This window comes from Jaculus jaculus, chromosome 3 (genome assembly GCF_020740685.1).
Source record: "Jaculus jaculus isolate mJacJac1 chromosome 3, mJacJac1.mat.Y.cur, whole genome shotgun sequence".
Classification (NCBI taxonomy): domain Eukaryota; kingdom Metazoa; phylum Chordata; class Mammalia; order Rodentia; family Dipodidae; genus Jaculus; species Jaculus jaculus.
In genome coordinates this window covers 104626107-104645017 of record NC_059104.1, presented here as the reverse complement: position 1 = coordinate 104645017, position 18911 = coordinate 104626107, and the positions used below count along the sequence as shown (strand labels likewise).

Sequence of the window (18911 nt, the reverse complement as noted above, 5' to 3'; positions counted from 1 at the left end):
TAAGCCATCTCTCCAGCCCCAGAATACGGTATTCTTGACCATGATCTTTATTACAAATGCTACAGGTGATGACTTGAAGGATGTCAGGACAGTGGAATCACTAGTCAACAAGGTGATCCGCTGCTAACCTCCACTTTTCTTCCTGCTTTGCTTTGCTTTCCGGGGTTTAAGGATGGTGTAGTTTGCATACACTGTATACTGATCTGACAGAAAGGGGACATAGAATGCCCGAAGCAGCTTTGAAGATCTGAAAAACAAGAAATAAAACAAATATTACAATTTTCAATAATTTACTACTAGTACGGAAAGTGATTAAAAGAAAATAAGTGCTATGGTGAGGAGATATATATATATATATATATATATATATATATATATATATATATATATATAATTTTAGAGAGCAAGAGAGAAAGAGAGAGAGAGAGAGGGAGAGGCAGATAGAATGGTCGCACCAGGGCCTTCAACCACTGCAAGTGAACTCCAGAAGCATGCACCATACCTTTTGCATCTGGCTTACATGGGTCCTGGGGAATCGAACCTGGGTCTTTTAGCTTTGCAGCCTAGCACCTTAACCACTAAGCCATCCCTCCAACCCGATGATATTTTTATATAAGCACCAAAGAGTCTGTTACTCAGGTACTAGATCATGACAAAGACTTTAATCAAGACAACATACTTGTTACTTGTATCAAAAAAGTGTGTCTCGGGCTGGAGAGATGGCTTAATGGTTAAGCACTTGCCTGTGAAGCCTAAGGACCCCGGTTTGAGGCTCAATTCCCCAGGACCCACGTTAGCCAGATGCACAAGGGGACACATAAATCTGGAGTTCGTTTGCAGTGGCTAGAAGCCCTGGCGTGCTCACTCTCCTCTCTCTCTCTGCCTCTCTCTCTCTCTCGGTCGCTCTCAAATAAATAAATAAAAATAAACAACAAAAAAAGTGTGTCTCTTGACATGCCAAGGGATAGCCATCAAAACAGTATTTTGCTTAGAATATGACACCGAAAAGTTGCAGGTCAATTAAAAGGCTACTATGACTGAAATCTATTCTTAATACCCAAATGGTTTCATACCTAAAACAAACATGTAGAAATGCCAAGTACTCAAGATCTTCACTCCAGCTGGGTGTATGACTTTAATCCCAGCACTTGGGAGGCAGAGATGGGAGGACTGCTGTGAGTTCAAGGCCAGTGTCCTAAGTTCCTGAGCCTAAATCAAGCTCTGACTATGACAACATGTCCCTAGAAGATTCTATCTGCTTATTACTGAAATATGAGAACTGAAAACCTGAATTTATCACGGGTTTTTGAAAAGTATTATAGCAAGTACTTTTGCTTTTAAATATACAAATCCATCTGATAAATCTTAAGGAAGGTGACATTATTATTCCTGTGTTACAGACAGAAAACAGAGGCTTACATTTGCTCAGTCACAGATGATGTAATTGCTCAAGTTCATGTGGTAAGTGGCAGACTTACTTCAACTCCAGGCTTGACTGTGGAGTCTGGAAGCCTAACCATCACAGTTTATCCTGCAGCTCACAAATAAACTTAAAGGATTTACCATTTCCTACAAAAAGTTGTAATGTTAGCTTCAAATTCTATAAAAAGTATTGCTTCCTGACTGTTAAGTCCTGAGTGAAAATCAAGTTGGCCCAGTTACTGACACCCTATATGAGATGGCTGAAGGGAGCTTCACTTCCAGTCCTTTTCCAAATTCTCAACTTGTAAATGCCATGTCAACGTGGCATTTGTACTGGCAGCCTACCTCTAGGCTTGGCAGACTCCTACAATGCCTGCACACAAAGATATCGTGCTTGGCAAACACACCTCATAGAGCTATTTCCCAAGCGGGACTCTGGCAGTGTCCTGTGCTCGAGAGAGATGCACTTCACTTTGACAGCTAACAGCTCAAGGGCTTTGATAGAGAAAAGAGGCAAAGGAGGGAGACATAGATAATGCGGGAGTCTTGAAAACAGTGAACAGGAAGAGGAAGCACCTGCCTCAGAAAAAAGAAGTTATTTTATTCTTCATGGTGTACAGATGAGATGATACACAGAAAGTCAAAAGCTGGAGCAATTTCCTGCAAGCCTTTAAGTGTCATTTCCATTCCAGATCACTCCACAATAAAAATTTCATTAATATATTCTTACATGTTCCCAGTCAATTTAAGCTATTGGTGCAACATAAGGGTCTACCAGATTCAACTGCAGCTTTTTAGCTTTATTTTTTGAGCAGTTTGTTATTAGTTGGGAGGAGTTCTAGTTCATAATTTTATTACTTTTAGGGTCTTAAAGAACAAATAAAAATTATATTTATCTTTAAAAATTGAATAAAATTATTCCAGTAAATACCATATGGGTCTACAACACACTCTTACAAATCTAAGGAACATTATAGGACCTTTGTGATGTGATTTTTTTTCCCTGTACTCTGAATTAGTTACAGTTATGCTTCTCTTTTTAAAAAGGTCAAAATAGGGGTGGGGAAAGGTCCAGTGGTTAAAGGCACTTGTTTGCAAAGCCTGCTGGCCTAGGTTCAATTCCCTAACTATTGTATAAAACCAGAAAGGCAGCAACAAGAGACCTAGCTGGACATACTGTGGCATGGCGTATGCCTTTTAATCCCAGCACTTGGGAGGCAGACGTGGGAGGATCACCATGAGTTGAAGGCCACTGTGAGACCACAGAGTGAATTCCAGGGCAGCCTGAGATGAAGCAAGACCCTACCTCGAAAAAAGTAAAAAAACAAACAAACAAAAAAAAAAAAAAAGAAGATGAAAAAAAGAAAGAAAAAGAAAAGAAACTTTGCATGCACACGCACACACACACACAAATGAAAATTTAATGGTCAAATAACAAGAAAAAGAAAAATGAAGGAATCACGAAAAGGATACTACAATGGTGAAATCCCCCACCAGCACATATCCTTCAAGTCCCTTACTGCATTGTCCAAAATACTGCAGTGTCTTTCAATAAGGTACACATTATTGGAGGCAAGTATAGCTGCTATGATTGTCCTTGAACATAGTGCAGAACACAGACTTTTAAAAACTTCCACTTCTAATGGTCGTGAGAAGAAAACTGACAGGGGAAGACATTTCACAAATTTCAAAACAACCAGAAGATCAACGCAGAGAAGAGTAGTGCCATAGACCCCAGTGTCTGGCTTATGTAAGTGGCTTGGGGACTGAATTTAAGCCTGCAGCCTTTGCAAACAAGTGCCTTTGACCAAAAACCCAGCTTCCCAGCCCATGCCTCTTACATTCTTTCTACCACCCATTTCCACAATGTTATCCCAAACCTTGGACACTGTGATGAAGATGTCTCACTTAGTGCTGAGCTCTCAAACAGCCTCTTATTTTCAAACCCCTGATTAATTCTGAGTGTTCTCATTATCTACAGCCATCTCCAAAGAGAAGCTGCTCTAGTTAGTGAGATCTGCAATAATATTCTTTCTGTCACTTCTTCCATAATGTTCCTAAACCCTGGTGGGTGTGACAGAGATGCTTAATCGTGCTGAATACTCAACTATCACTCTCATCACCTTGATGAGTCTAAGTATCCTCAGATGTCATCACCATCTATAAAAACAAGGTTCTCTATCCAAAAGTAAGAATATCACTAATTATGGGCATAAACATAACACTAAGAGGGCAATTTGATGGATAACATATCCATTTAGCCAAAGAGCAGTGGCAGCTTCCCCCATAAGGCCTCTGACTTACCAAGCCATAGGCTTATGACTCAGTTTTCAGTGCAAAGTATGAATTCCTTCCCATAGAGCAGGTCTTAAATATAATCAGAGAGCAGTTGACTACCCCCAAAACAGACACACCACTATAATATGAGTGGGTACAACTTGCCTAATTGGCCCATGTGTCACTTGCAGGATCTACTGCTGGTTAAGGCCATGCTTTTCTCCTGCCACTATGGAGCTTCCTCTCAAGACTATAAGCCAAAATAAAAACTTTCCTTCCATCAGCTGCTTTCAGTCAATTGCTTTGTCCCAGCAACAAGGTAACTACAAAAGAAAATTTAAAGTAGACTTGTTGCTATCATAAAACTGACTGTGACTTTTGACCTTTTGGAGCTGATTTGCATGAGGTTTTTTGAAACTTTATGAGTAAGAGATGCCTTGCAGTGCTGTAAGTACACCTTGATGGGTTCTTATGAGAACTAAAAGACCTAAATGCAGAAAGCACTGGTTTATGAGAAGAAGACAGAGCTTTGTTTTGACTCAGCTAGAGAGGGTAGCAGTCCTAAGAACTTGAGTGGGGTTGAATTTAAGAAACGGACTGATATGAGAAGAGGGACCACTTCTCTAGTACCAATTTTCTATTGTTACATTCTTGTTGTTGAGACAAAAAACCTGACTAAAAGCAGCTGATGGGAGGAAAGTATTTATTTTGGCTTACAATCTGAGAAGAAGCTCCATGGTGGCAGAGGAAACATGGCATGAACAGAGGATGGACATCACTCTGCCACAGCAGGTAGGAAACAGCAGCAAGAGAGTGAGTCAAGCTCTAGCAAAGGGGAGTTGACTGTAACACCCCAAAGCCCACCTCTAATAACATACCTTCTCCAACAAGGTTCCACCTCCCAAGGTCCACCAGCTCAGGTCCAAGTTTATAAAATATATGAACTTATGAGGAACATCTGATTCAAACCACCACAACAAATAACTAACTTTGCTTTCTATTTGTCATCTGTCTATTTGTTAGGAAAGTAGACAAAACATATTATATTGCTTATAATATTTAAAAAACGAATACATAAATTGGCTTCAAATTGTACAAAACCCCCAAATTCTTCAAAGAACAAAAACTAAATAAACAAAAAAACATGCTTATAATGTAAAAGATTTACATGTTGGCCATGTAGACACAAAAATCTTTTCTTAAAGGTCTAATGCTCTATTTGGGAACAACAGAACAAAAATGACATAAAAGCAAAGCATTTACTAAATATTAAAGCACTGGGCAATAAGTTCAAACTGATATCATATACAGTCAAAAGAGAGGTCAAATTCTGAAGGCTGGGCAGGGGTGGATGAAGCATTTATACATGTTTCATTTTACCCACCGAGCATTCCAAATCATACTAAGCAAGAAAAGCAGCCTGAACACCATTCCCAAATCTGTAGGCATCAGAGGAACCCTAGGTTTCCATTTTGTTCATTTATCCACCCAGCATTACAAGTCATACTAAGCAAGAAAAGCAGCCTGCACACCATTCCCAAATCTGTAGGCATCGGAGGAACCCTAGGTTTCCATTTTGTTCATTTATCCACCCAGCATTACAAGTCATACTAAGCAAGAAGAGCAGCCTGCACACCATTCCCAAATCTGTAGGTATCGAAGGAACCCTAGGTTTCCATTTTGTTCATTTACCCTCAGTGTACTCGTCATTATACTTTCACAGTTTATATTTGTTTATTGGTTAACTTGTTTCTTGTCTATCCCTCTGCCTCCACATCTAGATTTCAGGGACCAAGTGTGTTTCATTTACCAATATGTGCCTATCATTAATAAATGCTTCAAAAACATGTATTGGAAGGACAAGTGGGTGAATGGATAGACAAATGCAGAAAGAGAACAAAGGAAGAACATTATAAGACTAAGAGTTCAGCTCATTCCAATCACAAGTCACTAAAGTACCACATAAAGCAGCATATTTAGAAAAAATACAAGGACTGCAATGATCATCAACAATTAGTCCTCTCAAATTGAGGAATTCAAAGTCTAGGAACTTTTGGGTTGGGATAATCATCTTCTTGTGGACACACATACAAAGAATCAAGAAATGCCTTGATTCTGCCCTGCTGGCTTGGGGTACAGCCATCAGAATACCAGCACTAAATTCTAAACAATGTGTTTAAGAAGCAAGGAGGCTTTGCTAAGAAAGCCCGAGTAAAGCCCAAGCACACAACTGAGTGATAGGAGGGGATGAAATCTATACAGAAACAAGAAGTGATGTCTCATCCACGCACAGTTAGAAACCTTCTGAAGAGAGCAGAATCCTTTTCTCCTGCAGACAGACTTGGTGTAACGTTCAGCAGCATCTATCTTAACACAGCCACTAACTGTGTTAGAAGTTAAGCAATAGCCAAGGGACAATTAGATGCATTCTCACCTCTACACTGGGACAGGAATAACAAGTTAGCTTAAGTTCTCTCCGTCTAACACTATGGCTGCTATTCTGAATTCCTTTCTTTTCTTCTTATTCCTCTTCCTTCTCCTCCTTTTTTTTTGGGGGGGGGGGTGGAGCGGGGTTGGAAATAGGGTCTCACTCTAGCCCATGGTGATGTGGAACAATTCACTATATAGTCTCAGGCTGGCCTTGAATTCACAGAGATCCTCCTACCTCTGCCTCCTGAATATTAGAATCCTCAAAACAATACAATATCATACAATACAATACAAAAAAGCTCAAACAACAGTATCTGTAATGAAGTGGAATGCCAAAGGAATAAGGCAGCTTAATTTTGGGAGACATAACCATGCACCTTTACCATGGATACTGAACTACTTCCCTTACCAGTGAGAAAGTCACTCAAAAAGAAATTCCAGGATGAAACTGACCTAGACAAAGCAAAGCCTACGCAGTATAATTAGCCAACAGCTGAGAATGTGTTCTAATTCAATTACCAGTCCTACTTACGAGAGCTCAGACGGAGCATTCTGTGTGAGATTTAAATCTGCACTTGCTGACGTCAATGGAAGACTGGCAGCAGTCCCTGATGTCACCAGTTCAGCAGGGACAAGTGGAAATGCTGGGTCAATTTGTCAGTTAAAAAAGAAAACATTCTAGTACTCAGGTTTCCTCTATTTTTATCTATCCATTTCTCATCCACCCAACCACTTATTCAACTGTCCATTCAAACATTAATATCCCCTATCCCCTGTAAACCTGTTAAGCTCTGAGAGTTCTCATCTCAGTTGAAGCTTAGCTCACATTTTGTGAAACGTTTTCTACAAGCTTCAATGCAGAGCTGACTTCATGGCTATCTACAGTTGTGAAGAGGATCTCTGAACTTCTTTAATATTAGTCATAATTAACCTATTGTCTCTTGAACAGCAATTTAAAAACTGCTCAAAAAGCTGGTGCTAAGAAAAGTATAACTGTTCTTTAATAGTCTTTAGCAGGAAATAGGGTGAAGTATATTAAACTAGTAGTCAGTACCAACTGCAGAGGTGACCCTGTTCCAGAAAGAGAAAATGAGAGTTTCTTAAAGACAAAACTTTGTCTAATATGGTATCTTCAGCTTTCAGAACAGTGCCACAGAAAGCTTCAGTGTTCTGTGACTGAAAGAATATGCCTAATTCCTAAAGCAGAGCATTTAGTTGACTTCCCTCTCTTCTTATAATATTCATAAAGGAAAAAGAAATAGAAAAAATAAAATAGGTTCCTTATCTTTTCTTTAGACATTTTAGTCCTTAAGTCATTCATTAGGTGAGGTAGAACAAAGTAGAGATCAATATAGTGTATGTGGAGGGGAAAAGAGAGCTGCAGTGGCCCATGGGATGGTAGGGTATAGGTGAGATATGGTAAGAATCAGTATTACACTCTTATTGCAAAAGATCAAGTAACCACTCCTGGTTTCAGTTTACACAGAATTTGCTATGTCATCATTATCCCTGTGCCTAGTATACTGTATTTTCAGGAGGCATGTACAAGACGCCATTCAAGGAATATAGCTATGGTTTTGACCACTTAGGGTAAATTTCAAAGATCTATAATGTAAAATGATTAGGAATCCTACTAAGACACAAATTGGAATCACAGCACTGTCACAGTGGCATAGAGAATGAATCGCTTAGCACATCAACACTTCCTTACCAGTTACCTTTGACCAATATTCAGAATGAGGGAATTAAGAAAGACTTGTTATTAGGCAACTGGCCATTTTTGACTGTCAGTCCTACCAAGGGCTCTGAGGAAATGCTATATACCAGTCTTTTCTCTATCTGATAGCTATTGAGAAATACAGGTATCATCTTAGTGGAGAAGACACACAACAATGTCCATAACTGTCTCTACCTGTTCTCTGGACCCTTTTCTGATCTACATATATGTGGCAAAGGAAGCACTGAAGACCACATCAAGTAGGTGATTCTGGCAAGCTTTAGAGATATGAAATAAACAATGAGAAACAATTGACTCAGTGATCTCTATTTTATTAATTAAGGATACCACAAGCTTCTGAAGAAATCTGTATCTCACGTATTTTTTTCATCTTAGCATAAATCTAGTTTTAAGAATATAAATATACCAAGTGCAATTGATATTTTCAAGATCCAATAATGTGCTGGGAGTCACAAAGAATTACCATTAGGGGCTGGAGAGATGGCGCAGCAGTTAAGATGCTTGCCCATAAAGCCTAATCACCAGAGTTCAATTCCCCAGTACCCATGTAAAGCCAGATGCACAAAGTGATGCATGCATGTGGAGTTTGCTTGCAGAAGCTGGAGACCCTGGTGTGCCCATTCTCTCCCTCTCTTTCTGCTGGGTGTGGTGGCATACATCTTTAATCCCAGTACTCAGGAGGCTGGGGCAGAAAGCTCATTGTGGAGTTTGAGGCAAGCCAGAGACTACATGGTGAATTCCAGGTCAGCTTAGGCTAGAGCAAGACCCTACCTAAAAAAAAAAAAAAAAAAAAAAAAAGGCTGGAGGGATGGCGGATGGCTTAGCAGTTAAGGCATTTGCCTGCAAAGCCAAAGAATCCCAGTTTGATTCCCCTTGACCCACATAAGCCAGATGCACAAGGGGGCACATGCATCTGGAGTTTGTTTGCAGTGGCTGGAAGCCTTGGCATGTCCATTCTTTCTCTCTCTCTCTCTCTCTCTCTGCCTCTTTCTCTCACAAATAAATTATATATATATATATATACTTTTTTAAAAACTATTATTATATGTGGTTCTGACTCTCAAGGAACCTAGAATAAAGACCTCTGATGAGACACCAGTTGCTTTGTTTATTAGCATAAAGCAGGTACTATCCTAAAACACTCTATACACTCTTCAAAACTGAGTCCAAGCATGGGCTCAGAGCACAGGTAGTATACAAATGGTGTCTTATAGATAACTAACTACAATAGAAAGAAGGTTCTCTGAGCTTCAGGAGTGAGAAAAGGTTTATTCTTTTTTAAAAAATATTTTCTTTATTTACTTGAAAGAGAGGGAGAGAAAGAGAATGAGCACACCAGGGCCTCTAGCCACTGCAAATGAACTCTAGACACATGCACCACCTTGTGCATCTGGCTTTATGTGAGTACTAGGGAATCAAACTTGGACCCTTTGGCTTTTGCTGCCAAGTATCTTAGCCACTCAGCCATCTTTCCAGCCCCTATTCTTTTTATTTTTCATAAAACATCACCAGACTTCAATGGTTAAGCAGTTGAATAATACATTAAACAAGTCATCATTATGTTTTTAAGGCCAATCTGGCTTATAGTATCTCTGTCTGATGAAGGTTTTGAAAAAATATCTGGGGAAGAAGAAAAAAGATAAAATCCAGAAGCTGATAAAGAATGAAATAGGCTGGGTGTGGTGGCACATGCCTTTAATCCCAGCACTCGGGAAGCAGAGGAAGAAGGATTGCTGTGAGTTCCAGGCACCCTGAGACTCCACAGTGAATTCCAGGTCAGCCTGGGCTAGAGTGAGACCCTACCTCAAAAAACAAACAACAAAAAATGAAATAAAGAATGAAATATAAACTATAGAAAATGCATTTATAAAGAAGTATAAAAGCCCAGAAATTCTGATCTCTTCCTGTTTCTGAGTATCTTTGACACCAGTGAGGGGGATAAGGGCACTGCCATGATTGACATGTAGGGAAAAGATAGGATCATGTCAATGACTGCTCAGAAGGAGAACTAATTCTACCCAAAGGACCAAAGCATCACCTGAAACATGTCAACTGCTGTTTTACAACCAAATTCTGCCAAGGGTGTGGTTTTCTTTTCTGCCTGGGTAGTAAGAAGCTGTAAGCAACCTGTTGGACTACTCTGTGTACTGTATGTTCCTTTGGAAGTTTCATTAAAAAGAAAAATCAACCAGGCATGGTGGCATATGCCTTTAATCCCAGCACTTGGGAGGCAGAAGTAGGAGGATTGTTGTGAGTTGAGGCCACCCTGAGACTACAGAGTGAATTTTAGGTCAGCCAGGGATAAAGAGAGACCCTACCTTGAAAAAAAAAAACAATAAAAAAAGAAAAATCAAATTAAATTAGAATAGCCTGGGCATGATGGTACATGCCTTTAATCCCAGCACTCAGGAGGCTAAAACAGAAAGAATGCCATAAGTTTCAGGCCAGCCTAGGCTACACAGTGAGTTCCAGGTTAGCCTGGGCTAGAGTGAGACCCTTCTTCATGGCCCTCTCTTCAAAAATACCCTTTCAGAATCCAAAAGAATGGCATTTAAAAGGCTGTGATTTTACAATTCATACATAAATTCTTTAATACCTCTGTTACAAGTAGGGCAATTCTAATCTTCCCTTGAACATGCCTTGCTTTCAATCAATGGGATGAGGGAGAAATGATACTACCTGGCTTGCAAGGTGACATCATAAAATGTAACACAGTTCTTGTAATGTTTTCCCTGAAAGACAGCCACCATGCTGAAAAGAAGCCTCATGTATATTTCTGGATGACAGTCCCAATTGAGATCTAGCCAACAACTAGCCTAAATTTCCAGACCTGTGGATGAGGAAGTTTTTGAGATATCTCCAGCCTTAGCCATCATCTAATGGCCAATGCAAAAGAGACCTGGAATGAGAGCTAGTTAGTTAAGTCTAGTCAACTACCAGAATCATGAGAGAAACAAATGGTTGTCACTTTACAATATTACGTATAGGCGATCACTATACTGCAACAACTAGAACATAAGCTTCCAAATAACCTACTATAGACACTGGAAGTACAAAGCCATATATGTCATCAGCACAAAGCCTCCTTGCTATAGCAGAGGTCCTTTGACTAGAAAAAGCCCCTATTCTACTATGTCAGCTGAAGGCATTAACTTCAAACTCCTTTCAGCATGGCATCAACTCTTCACTTATAATTAAATATGCAGGGCTCTGAAACCTTCCCAGAGTTCCTCTAAATTATCTCAAGCCTCTAATCAGGCAAGTCTAAACTTTAGTTGGCTGAAACTAGTATGCACAAAAATAGGGAAGAATAAAATCTCATAGTCTTAAGACACCACAGGTGAAAGAATGCAAAGTAAGCCAGACAAAAGGACCCATAATGAAGGAGGAAACAGTGGGTGGAAAGTGATGGTGCAAAGCAATGGAAGGCCTCCCAACTTGTTTCCAAAGCTACAAACAGATCCTGTTGTTCTGGAGGCCAACTACAACATCCTGGAGAGGCATTTCCCAGCAGGCTCCTATAGCCCAACACTGTTATCATATTTAGGAAAGGAGCCCACCATGGAGCTGGTAATTTATTGCAACACTCTCTTTACTCCTCTCTGGGCATCTCTGAGTAGACATTACATCCACCCACATTTATAATCATATGTTGAAATTCAATACTGAAATTCCTGTTACACTGTTGGAACAAACTTGGTGTATGTACAATGATCTCACTACCTCAGCTCCATCACAGTGCTAATACTGCTCAATAAATACCTGAAGATTGGACAAGTGACAAACAGAGGGACAATGGAAGAAAGAAGAAATATCTTTAAAAATTAACCTGTTTACCTTTCTGAACAGATCATGTGATTATGTGTCAAATGTCTAAAACTCTGCTTTCCTCAGTAAGAGTTAGAGAACAGTCAGGCCACAACATCTGATCTGCAGCTTAGGATGTGAGTGACCATTATATCTGGATGGTTCACATTATTATTATTATTATTATTATTATTATTATTATTATCATTTTTTGTTTTTCAAGGTAGGGTCTCACTCTGGCCCAGGCTGACCTGGAATTAACTATGTAGTCTCAGGGTGGCCTTGAACTCATGGCGAGCCTCCTACCTCTGCCTCCTGAGTGCTGGGATTAAAGGTGTGCGCCACCACGCCCGGCTCCATTTTTTTTTATATATAAATATTTTATATATAAATTGCTAAAGTACAAAGCTATCATTTCAAGAAGACAGAGAAAGCAATCAGGTATGGTGGTGCACTGCTCTAATTGTAGCACTCATGAAACAGAGGCAAGTTCTCAAGTTCTAGGCCAATCTGGATTATACAGTGAGGCTCTGTCAAAATAATAACACTAATACATCAGAGGAAGTATACAGCCTTATGAAATAGGCGTGAAGCATCTTAAGATCACATGCCTCACAGCACTACAGACACCCTCTCAGTATGCCCACTCGGAGGCAAAAGACCATGGCAGTACCATCTAACTTAATTGGCCCAAAGTCAGCAACATGAGATATCACTGCGCTGACAGATACAAATTTCTGTGGCAAAGCAGGCTGTAAGATCCTGATGGCTTTGCAGATAAATTACCATAGCTAAATATAAAGAAAATCGGTGTAGGTTTGGAAGCCTAGAGCATTTGCTAGCTAATTGAAAGATCTGACTTTCCATACTATTTTAAAAAAGCATTTTCATGTATCCACTTTTGTTCAATTTCTATAAAATAGAGAAAATAGTTACCTCTAGTTTATTGATATGAAAATTTGGAAGTGGTATCAATGGCAAGTGGCCAGGATTATATTCACAACTCTTCAAAGACCATGCTTTCTTCACTATACTCTGAATATCCACAAGAATTATGCCTCTTCAATTTATAACATAACAGATTTCTTCCTTTCTCATCATATCATCATGAAAACCAAGCCCTGTACACAATTCGTGAGAAATGAAATCTTCTGAAGGTATATTCCAGTTCACAAGAAGGTTGTTTGGGATGTGCTGTACCTCAGAGCTGGAGAACTTTCCAGGCCTAAGTCTCATGTTATCACATTTTCTCAATTCAAAAATGAAGATATACAGGGAGCTGGAGAGATAACTCAGCCAGTAAAACTGCTTGCCTTGCAAACATTCTGGCCTAGTTTGATCCTCAGAACCAAGGCAAAAATGAGGTATAGTGTAATCCCAGCACTGGGGAGGTAGACAGGCAGAAGATCCCTATGGCTCACTAGCCAGTCAGTCTAGCCAATAGATGAGCCCAGGCCAAAGAGAGACCCTGTCTCAAAAAAAAAAAAAAAAAAAGCTATATAGCATTCTTAAGAAACTACATTCAAAGTGGTCCTCTGATCTTTTACAAACATGCACATACACATACAAATGTGCGTGCACACATGCACACATACACACACCCAATAAAAATAAAGTCCTATTCCAAGTACCACACCAGATACCACGGATCATGTGGGATGCGGAAATCACATTGTCATTGCTGCTTCACTCTTCCCAGCTCATCCCTCTTGTTACCACAACTGATAGTCTGAGCCTTCACCCAGGATCCTGCCACTTTTCAATGCCTCTCACTCCCTTAATGCTTTCCCCTACTTCCCTCCTTACCAACTTAAGCCATGGTCATTAGTTAGCTTAGTTTTCTGTACACATCTTTAATGCCTATGCCCCTCTAGTGCTTTGATGAACCTTCTTAAGGTCCAACCACACAAAAAAGATGGGCATATATGTGTACCATCATGGCCCCAGAGTGAAAATATTTTGAATGTCCTTAACTAGTGAAGGGAGAAACTATAGACTAGTACTCATCAATAAAAATGGATGACTACCAGTACATGAATGAGGCTGGGTGTGCGGGTGCAGGTAGGAGGATCGCCATGAGTTCAAAGCCAGCCTGGGACTACAGAGCAAGTTCCAGGTCAGCCTGGGCTAGTGTGAGACCTTACCTTGAAAAAACCAAAACAATAACAAAAACATGTTGAATGTTCTATCTTTCTATCTCTCTCCCCCCAATAAATACATAAAAAATATTTTTAAAAACATGTTATATGAGGGCTGGAGAGATGGCTTAGCGGTGAAGCGCTGGCCTGTGAAGCCTAATGACCCCGGTTCAAGGCTCGATTCCCCAAGACCCACGTTAGCCAGATGCACAAGGGGCGCACACGTCTGGAGTTCATTTGCAGTGGCTGGAGGCCCTGGCGCGCCCATTCACTCTCTCTCGCTCTCTTTCTCTCTGCCTCTTTCTTTGTCTGTAGTTCTCAAATAAGTAAATAAACTAAACAGAAAAAAAAGTTATATGAAAAAGCCAAACATAAAACCACACATATACAATTCTACTTATATGAAATGCCCAGAAGGCATCTCTACTGTAATATGAAGTGGATTGTGAGTCATTCCTGGAGTTAGGGCTGGGATTGAGGAATCTATATTCAGGTGATGCAAATGTTCAAAAATTGAACCGTAGTAATGGTTGTGCAATTTTGTACATCTACTATACTTCAATAGTTGCTTTTTAAATTTTTTATTATTTGTGTATTTATGTGTGTATGGGCACAGAAGTGAAGGTCAAAGGTCAACCTCAAGGTGTCTATGCTCAACCTTCTTTGAGACAGAGTCTCTTAGGGCTGCAAATGAACTGACAAACTATGAATGAATGCCAGTCCACTTGGCTCTCAAGGTTAAGATTCTCAGATTCTGCCTCCCATTACCAAGGGTACACTAGGATCACAGATTCATGTACCACTTTGCATCTGGATTTACATGCCTGCTGAGAAATTGAATCCAGGCCAGTAGGCTTTACAAGTAAGCACCTTTTAACTATTGAACCATTCCCCCAACTCAATAAAGTTGCTTTTTAAACAACAGATTAAGCCCAGCATGGAGGCACATACCTTTAATCCCAGCACTCAGGAGGCAGAAGTAGAGGATGACCATGAGTTTGAGGCCACCCTAAGACTACATAGTGAATTTCAGGTCAGCCTGGGCTACAGTGAGACCCTACCTCAAAAAACAACAACAACAAAAATCCACGATTAAATTTGCCTTACAGATATACTTTACTACATATAGAGAAAAAAATATTACTCTTGGCCCATTTAAAGCTTGAATGGGGGCTGGAGGAATGGCTTAGCAGTTAAGGCACAGAGATGCAAAGATCCTGAACAAAATCCTTGCAAACCAAATTCAATAACACATCAAAAGCATTATCCACCTTGTTCAAGTATGCTTCATCCCAGGGATCCAGGGATGGTTTAACATATAGAAATCTGTCACCATAATACACCACAATAAACTTAACCATAAGAACCACATGATCATCTCAATTGATGCAGAGAAGGCCTTTGACAAAATACAACACCACTTCATGATCAAAACACTGGAAAGAATAGACATGGAGGGTTTATATCTCAACACAATAAAGGCTATATATAAAGCTCCTAAAGCCCAAATAATAATGGGGGAAAACTCAAGGAGTTCTTATTGAGATTAGGAACAAGACAAGGGTGCCCTCTCTCACCACTGCTCTTCAACATAGTACTAGAAGCACTAGCCCAAGCAGTAAGACAGGAGAAATAAATAAAAGGGATTCAAATTGGAAAGGAAGAAGTCAAGCCAGCCCTATTTGCAGATGACATAATCCTATATGTAAGTGACCTAAATATCTCCATCTCAAAATTTCTAAAGATGATAAATTCCTTCAGCAAAGTGGCAGGATAAAAAGATCAATACACAAAAATCACTAGCTTTTCTATATGCAAACGACAAATATGCAGAGAAAGAAATCAGTGAGGCTTCCCTATTTTCAATAGCAACAAAAAAATTAAATACCTTGGAATAACACTAACCAAGTGTGGTAGTTTAAATACATGGCCCCCAATATATTTAGTGTTTTATTACTTTATAGTTTGCCATGTGCAGCCACTTGGCTAGATGTGATGTCACTGGGTGGATCTTAAGGTGTGGTGGTGGGTTTGAGATTTCAATCTAAAGTTATACAAAGTATGCCTAGCTGGAGTTCCTTAAGTATGCTATATTGCGTGGCTTTTGGCTTGGGCTTTTCTGTGGTTGGACCTGTGAAGGCAGGCCAGCTTCTTATGTCATTATGGAACTTCCCCTGGATCTGTAAGCTTCAATAAATATCCCTTCCTCTATAACTTTGTCTAGTCTTGAAGTTCATCTCTGCAAATCTGAAGCTGTCTGCTACAGAAGTTGGTACCAGAATGTGGGAAGACATGACCATGACCATGTGGGTTTTGATCTTTTGGAATCTTTGTTTTAGAGGAATAAACATGGCCTTGGTGTTTGCAACTGAAGATGCCTTCTAGAGTGGTAAGCCAGTTTTTATGGACTATTCTGATGAGAGTTTGAGAATGTTAAGTATAGATAGTATTGAACTTTGAGGCTTGACTTATGACCATTCTAAGGGGGAAAAAAAAAGACTACAGAGGACTTTGTTGGAACTGGGCTACTGACATAAGGGCTGGCTGCATTCTGCTGCCAAGGCCCAGAGAGTTTGACCAAGGTTAAATTTGTAATAGACTGATGTGCTTGAATACAGATATTAGACTGAGAGATTTAAGATTTTAAGTTGGAAAAACCTCAAATAAGTTAAAATTGCAGGCACTGAGACTGGTTTTATGTTACTAAAGCTGCTACTGTCAACACATTAACAATCTTAAAAAAGATGGTTCAAGCCGGGAGTGGTGGCGCACGCCTTTAATCCCAGCACTTGGGAGGCAGAGGTAGGAGGATTGCCGTGAGTTTGAGGCCACCCTGAGAATACATAGTGAATTCCAGGTCAGCCTGAGCTAGAGTGAGACCCTACCTCAAAAAAAAAAAAAGATGGTTCAACTGCTTTACATTAAAACAATGAAAAAGATGCCTGAGGAAGAACTATCATAAAAATACAAACTCTTTTTTTGTAAAGAGTTAACTAGAGAAGAAACCTGCTTTTCAAGGTTATGATTTATTTCTTCCACAAATTAAGAATATGACTATGTCCTGTACACCTGGTATTAGTTTTGAAAGCATGAAAAATATGAGGAGTGTTCGTAAATTGCATATGGTTCCAGGAGCACCTGCTGAAATGCGGCATGAGGCAGGGCCTGATGCCTTGATAGGCTGCAAGAGCCTTTAAAGGATGGACCGTTGTTGCAGTCCGGTTCGCATTGCTGGTAGAAATCACCCAACCAAGAGCAGCTTCTGGGAAAAAGAGGTTTATTTGGCTTACAGGCTCGAGGGGAAGCTCCACGATGGCAGGGGAAAACGATGGCATGAGCAGAGGGTGGTCATCACCCCCTGGCCAACAGAAGATGGATCACAGCAACAGGAGGGTGTACCAAACACTGGCATGGGGAAACTGGCTATAAAGCCCCTAAGCCCGCCCCCAACAATACGCTCCCTCCAGGAGGCATTAATTCCCAAATCTCCATCAGCTGGGGAGCTAGCATTCAGAACACCTAAGTTTATGGGGGACACCTGAATCAAACCACCACAACCGTGGTTTTCATGAAGACCTACAGACATTTTGAATATACCATAACTATGCAAGGACCACCATAGAGTGCACTGTCAGCCTAGGATGGAAGCGTTCCTTGGCTACTCTGCCCAGACAGAGGGGCAAAATTGGAAAATCTGGAGACTATCAGTCTCTGGTTATATTAAACCACAGAAGTTTGATGCCTGTTTGATGGTGGGCGAGTTTGCATTGTTTTAATCTCTCCTTGCTATACATTATACCAGTTAAAAATGTTTTCTCTGTGCCTTTATATGTTAAAAGTATTTAACTTGTTTGATTTTACAGGACTTACTATCTTAAATTGGTCAAGAATGTAAAAACACTTAAAATTAAACTGATAACAATTTACAACATATGATGGTTATGAATCTCTTGGAGGCCAGGGGCATAATGTGGCAGTTTAAATAGAGGGCCCCAAATAAATTCAGTGTTTTATTACTTTATAGTTTGTATGTGCAGCCACTTGGCTGGAGGTGATATCACTGGGTGGATCTTAAGGTGTGGTGGTGAGTTTGAATTTTCAATCTAAAGATATGCAAAGTGTGCCCAGCTGGAGTTCCTGAAGTGTGCTGTGCTGGGTGGCTTTGGGCTTGTGCTTCTCTCTCTCTCTCTGCTTGGGCCTGTGAGGGCAGGCCAGCTTCTTCTGCCATTATGGAACTTCCCCTGGATCTGTAAGCTTCAATAAATATCCCTTCCTCCATAACTGGTGCCCCTGGTCTGGAAGTTCATCTCAGCAAACCTGAAGCTGTCTGCTATACCAAGGATATGAAAGACCTATATAATGAAAACATTTAAAAAAAGAAAAAACTCAAGAAAGAAACTGAGGAGGACTTGAGAAGATGGAAAGCCTTCCCATGCTCCTGGATAGGTAGAATTAATATTGTGAAAATGAGCCTGGAGAGATGGTTTAGCGGTTAAGGCGTTTGCCTGCAAAGCCAAAGGACTTTGGTTCGATTCCCCAGGACGCACATAAGGCAGATGCACAAGGTGGCTTATGGTCTGGAATTCATTTGCAGTGGCTTGAGACCCTGGCACACTCATTCTCTCTCCCAAACAAATAAATAAATACTGTGAAAATGGCAATTCTACCCAAAGCAATATACAGATTTAATACAATACCAATACCAGCACCACATAGTGAATTTCAGGTCAGCTTGGGTTAGAGTAAGACCCTACCACCCTGAGACTCCATAGTGAATTACAGGCCAGCCTGGGCTAGAGTGAGACCCTACCTCGAAAAACCAAAAAAGGAAAGAAAAACAAACAAAGAAAAAAGAAGTTGGGGAGAGAGCTGTTCACCAAAACTCCTCCTGAAAGTCTTACTTTCATGTGCTCACCCACCCCAGTTGCCTGGGCATCTTCAGAGGACCGTTGGCCAGCCCCAGAGCAAGAACCCAGGAACCCACAGCTGGTGCCTGAACAGGGACCCTATGAGATGGCCAGGGTAGGTGAGTGCCCTCCTAGAGGGACTGGGGGACATCATCCAATGCGGCCCAGCCTCCATGTTTTGGGGGCTAGCAG

The 18911-nt window shown here is 40.4% G+C and overlaps 1 protein-coding gene across 2 annotated transcripts in view; it reads right to left on the bottom strand.

The window, feature by feature from the left end:
* Positions 1 to 18911, bottom strand: part of Alg9 (ALG9 alpha-1,2-mannosyltransferase) — a 158859-nt gene that overhangs the window by 3574 nt on the left and 136374 nt on the right. For both annotated transcript variants that reach the window (XM_045146564.1, XM_045146565.1), the window contains exon 15: positions 129 to 247. In XM_045146564.1, coding sequence (XP_045002499.1) covers positions 129 to 247 — 119 coding nt within the window. The remainder of the gene's footprint in view (positions 1 to 128; positions 248 to 18911) is intronic.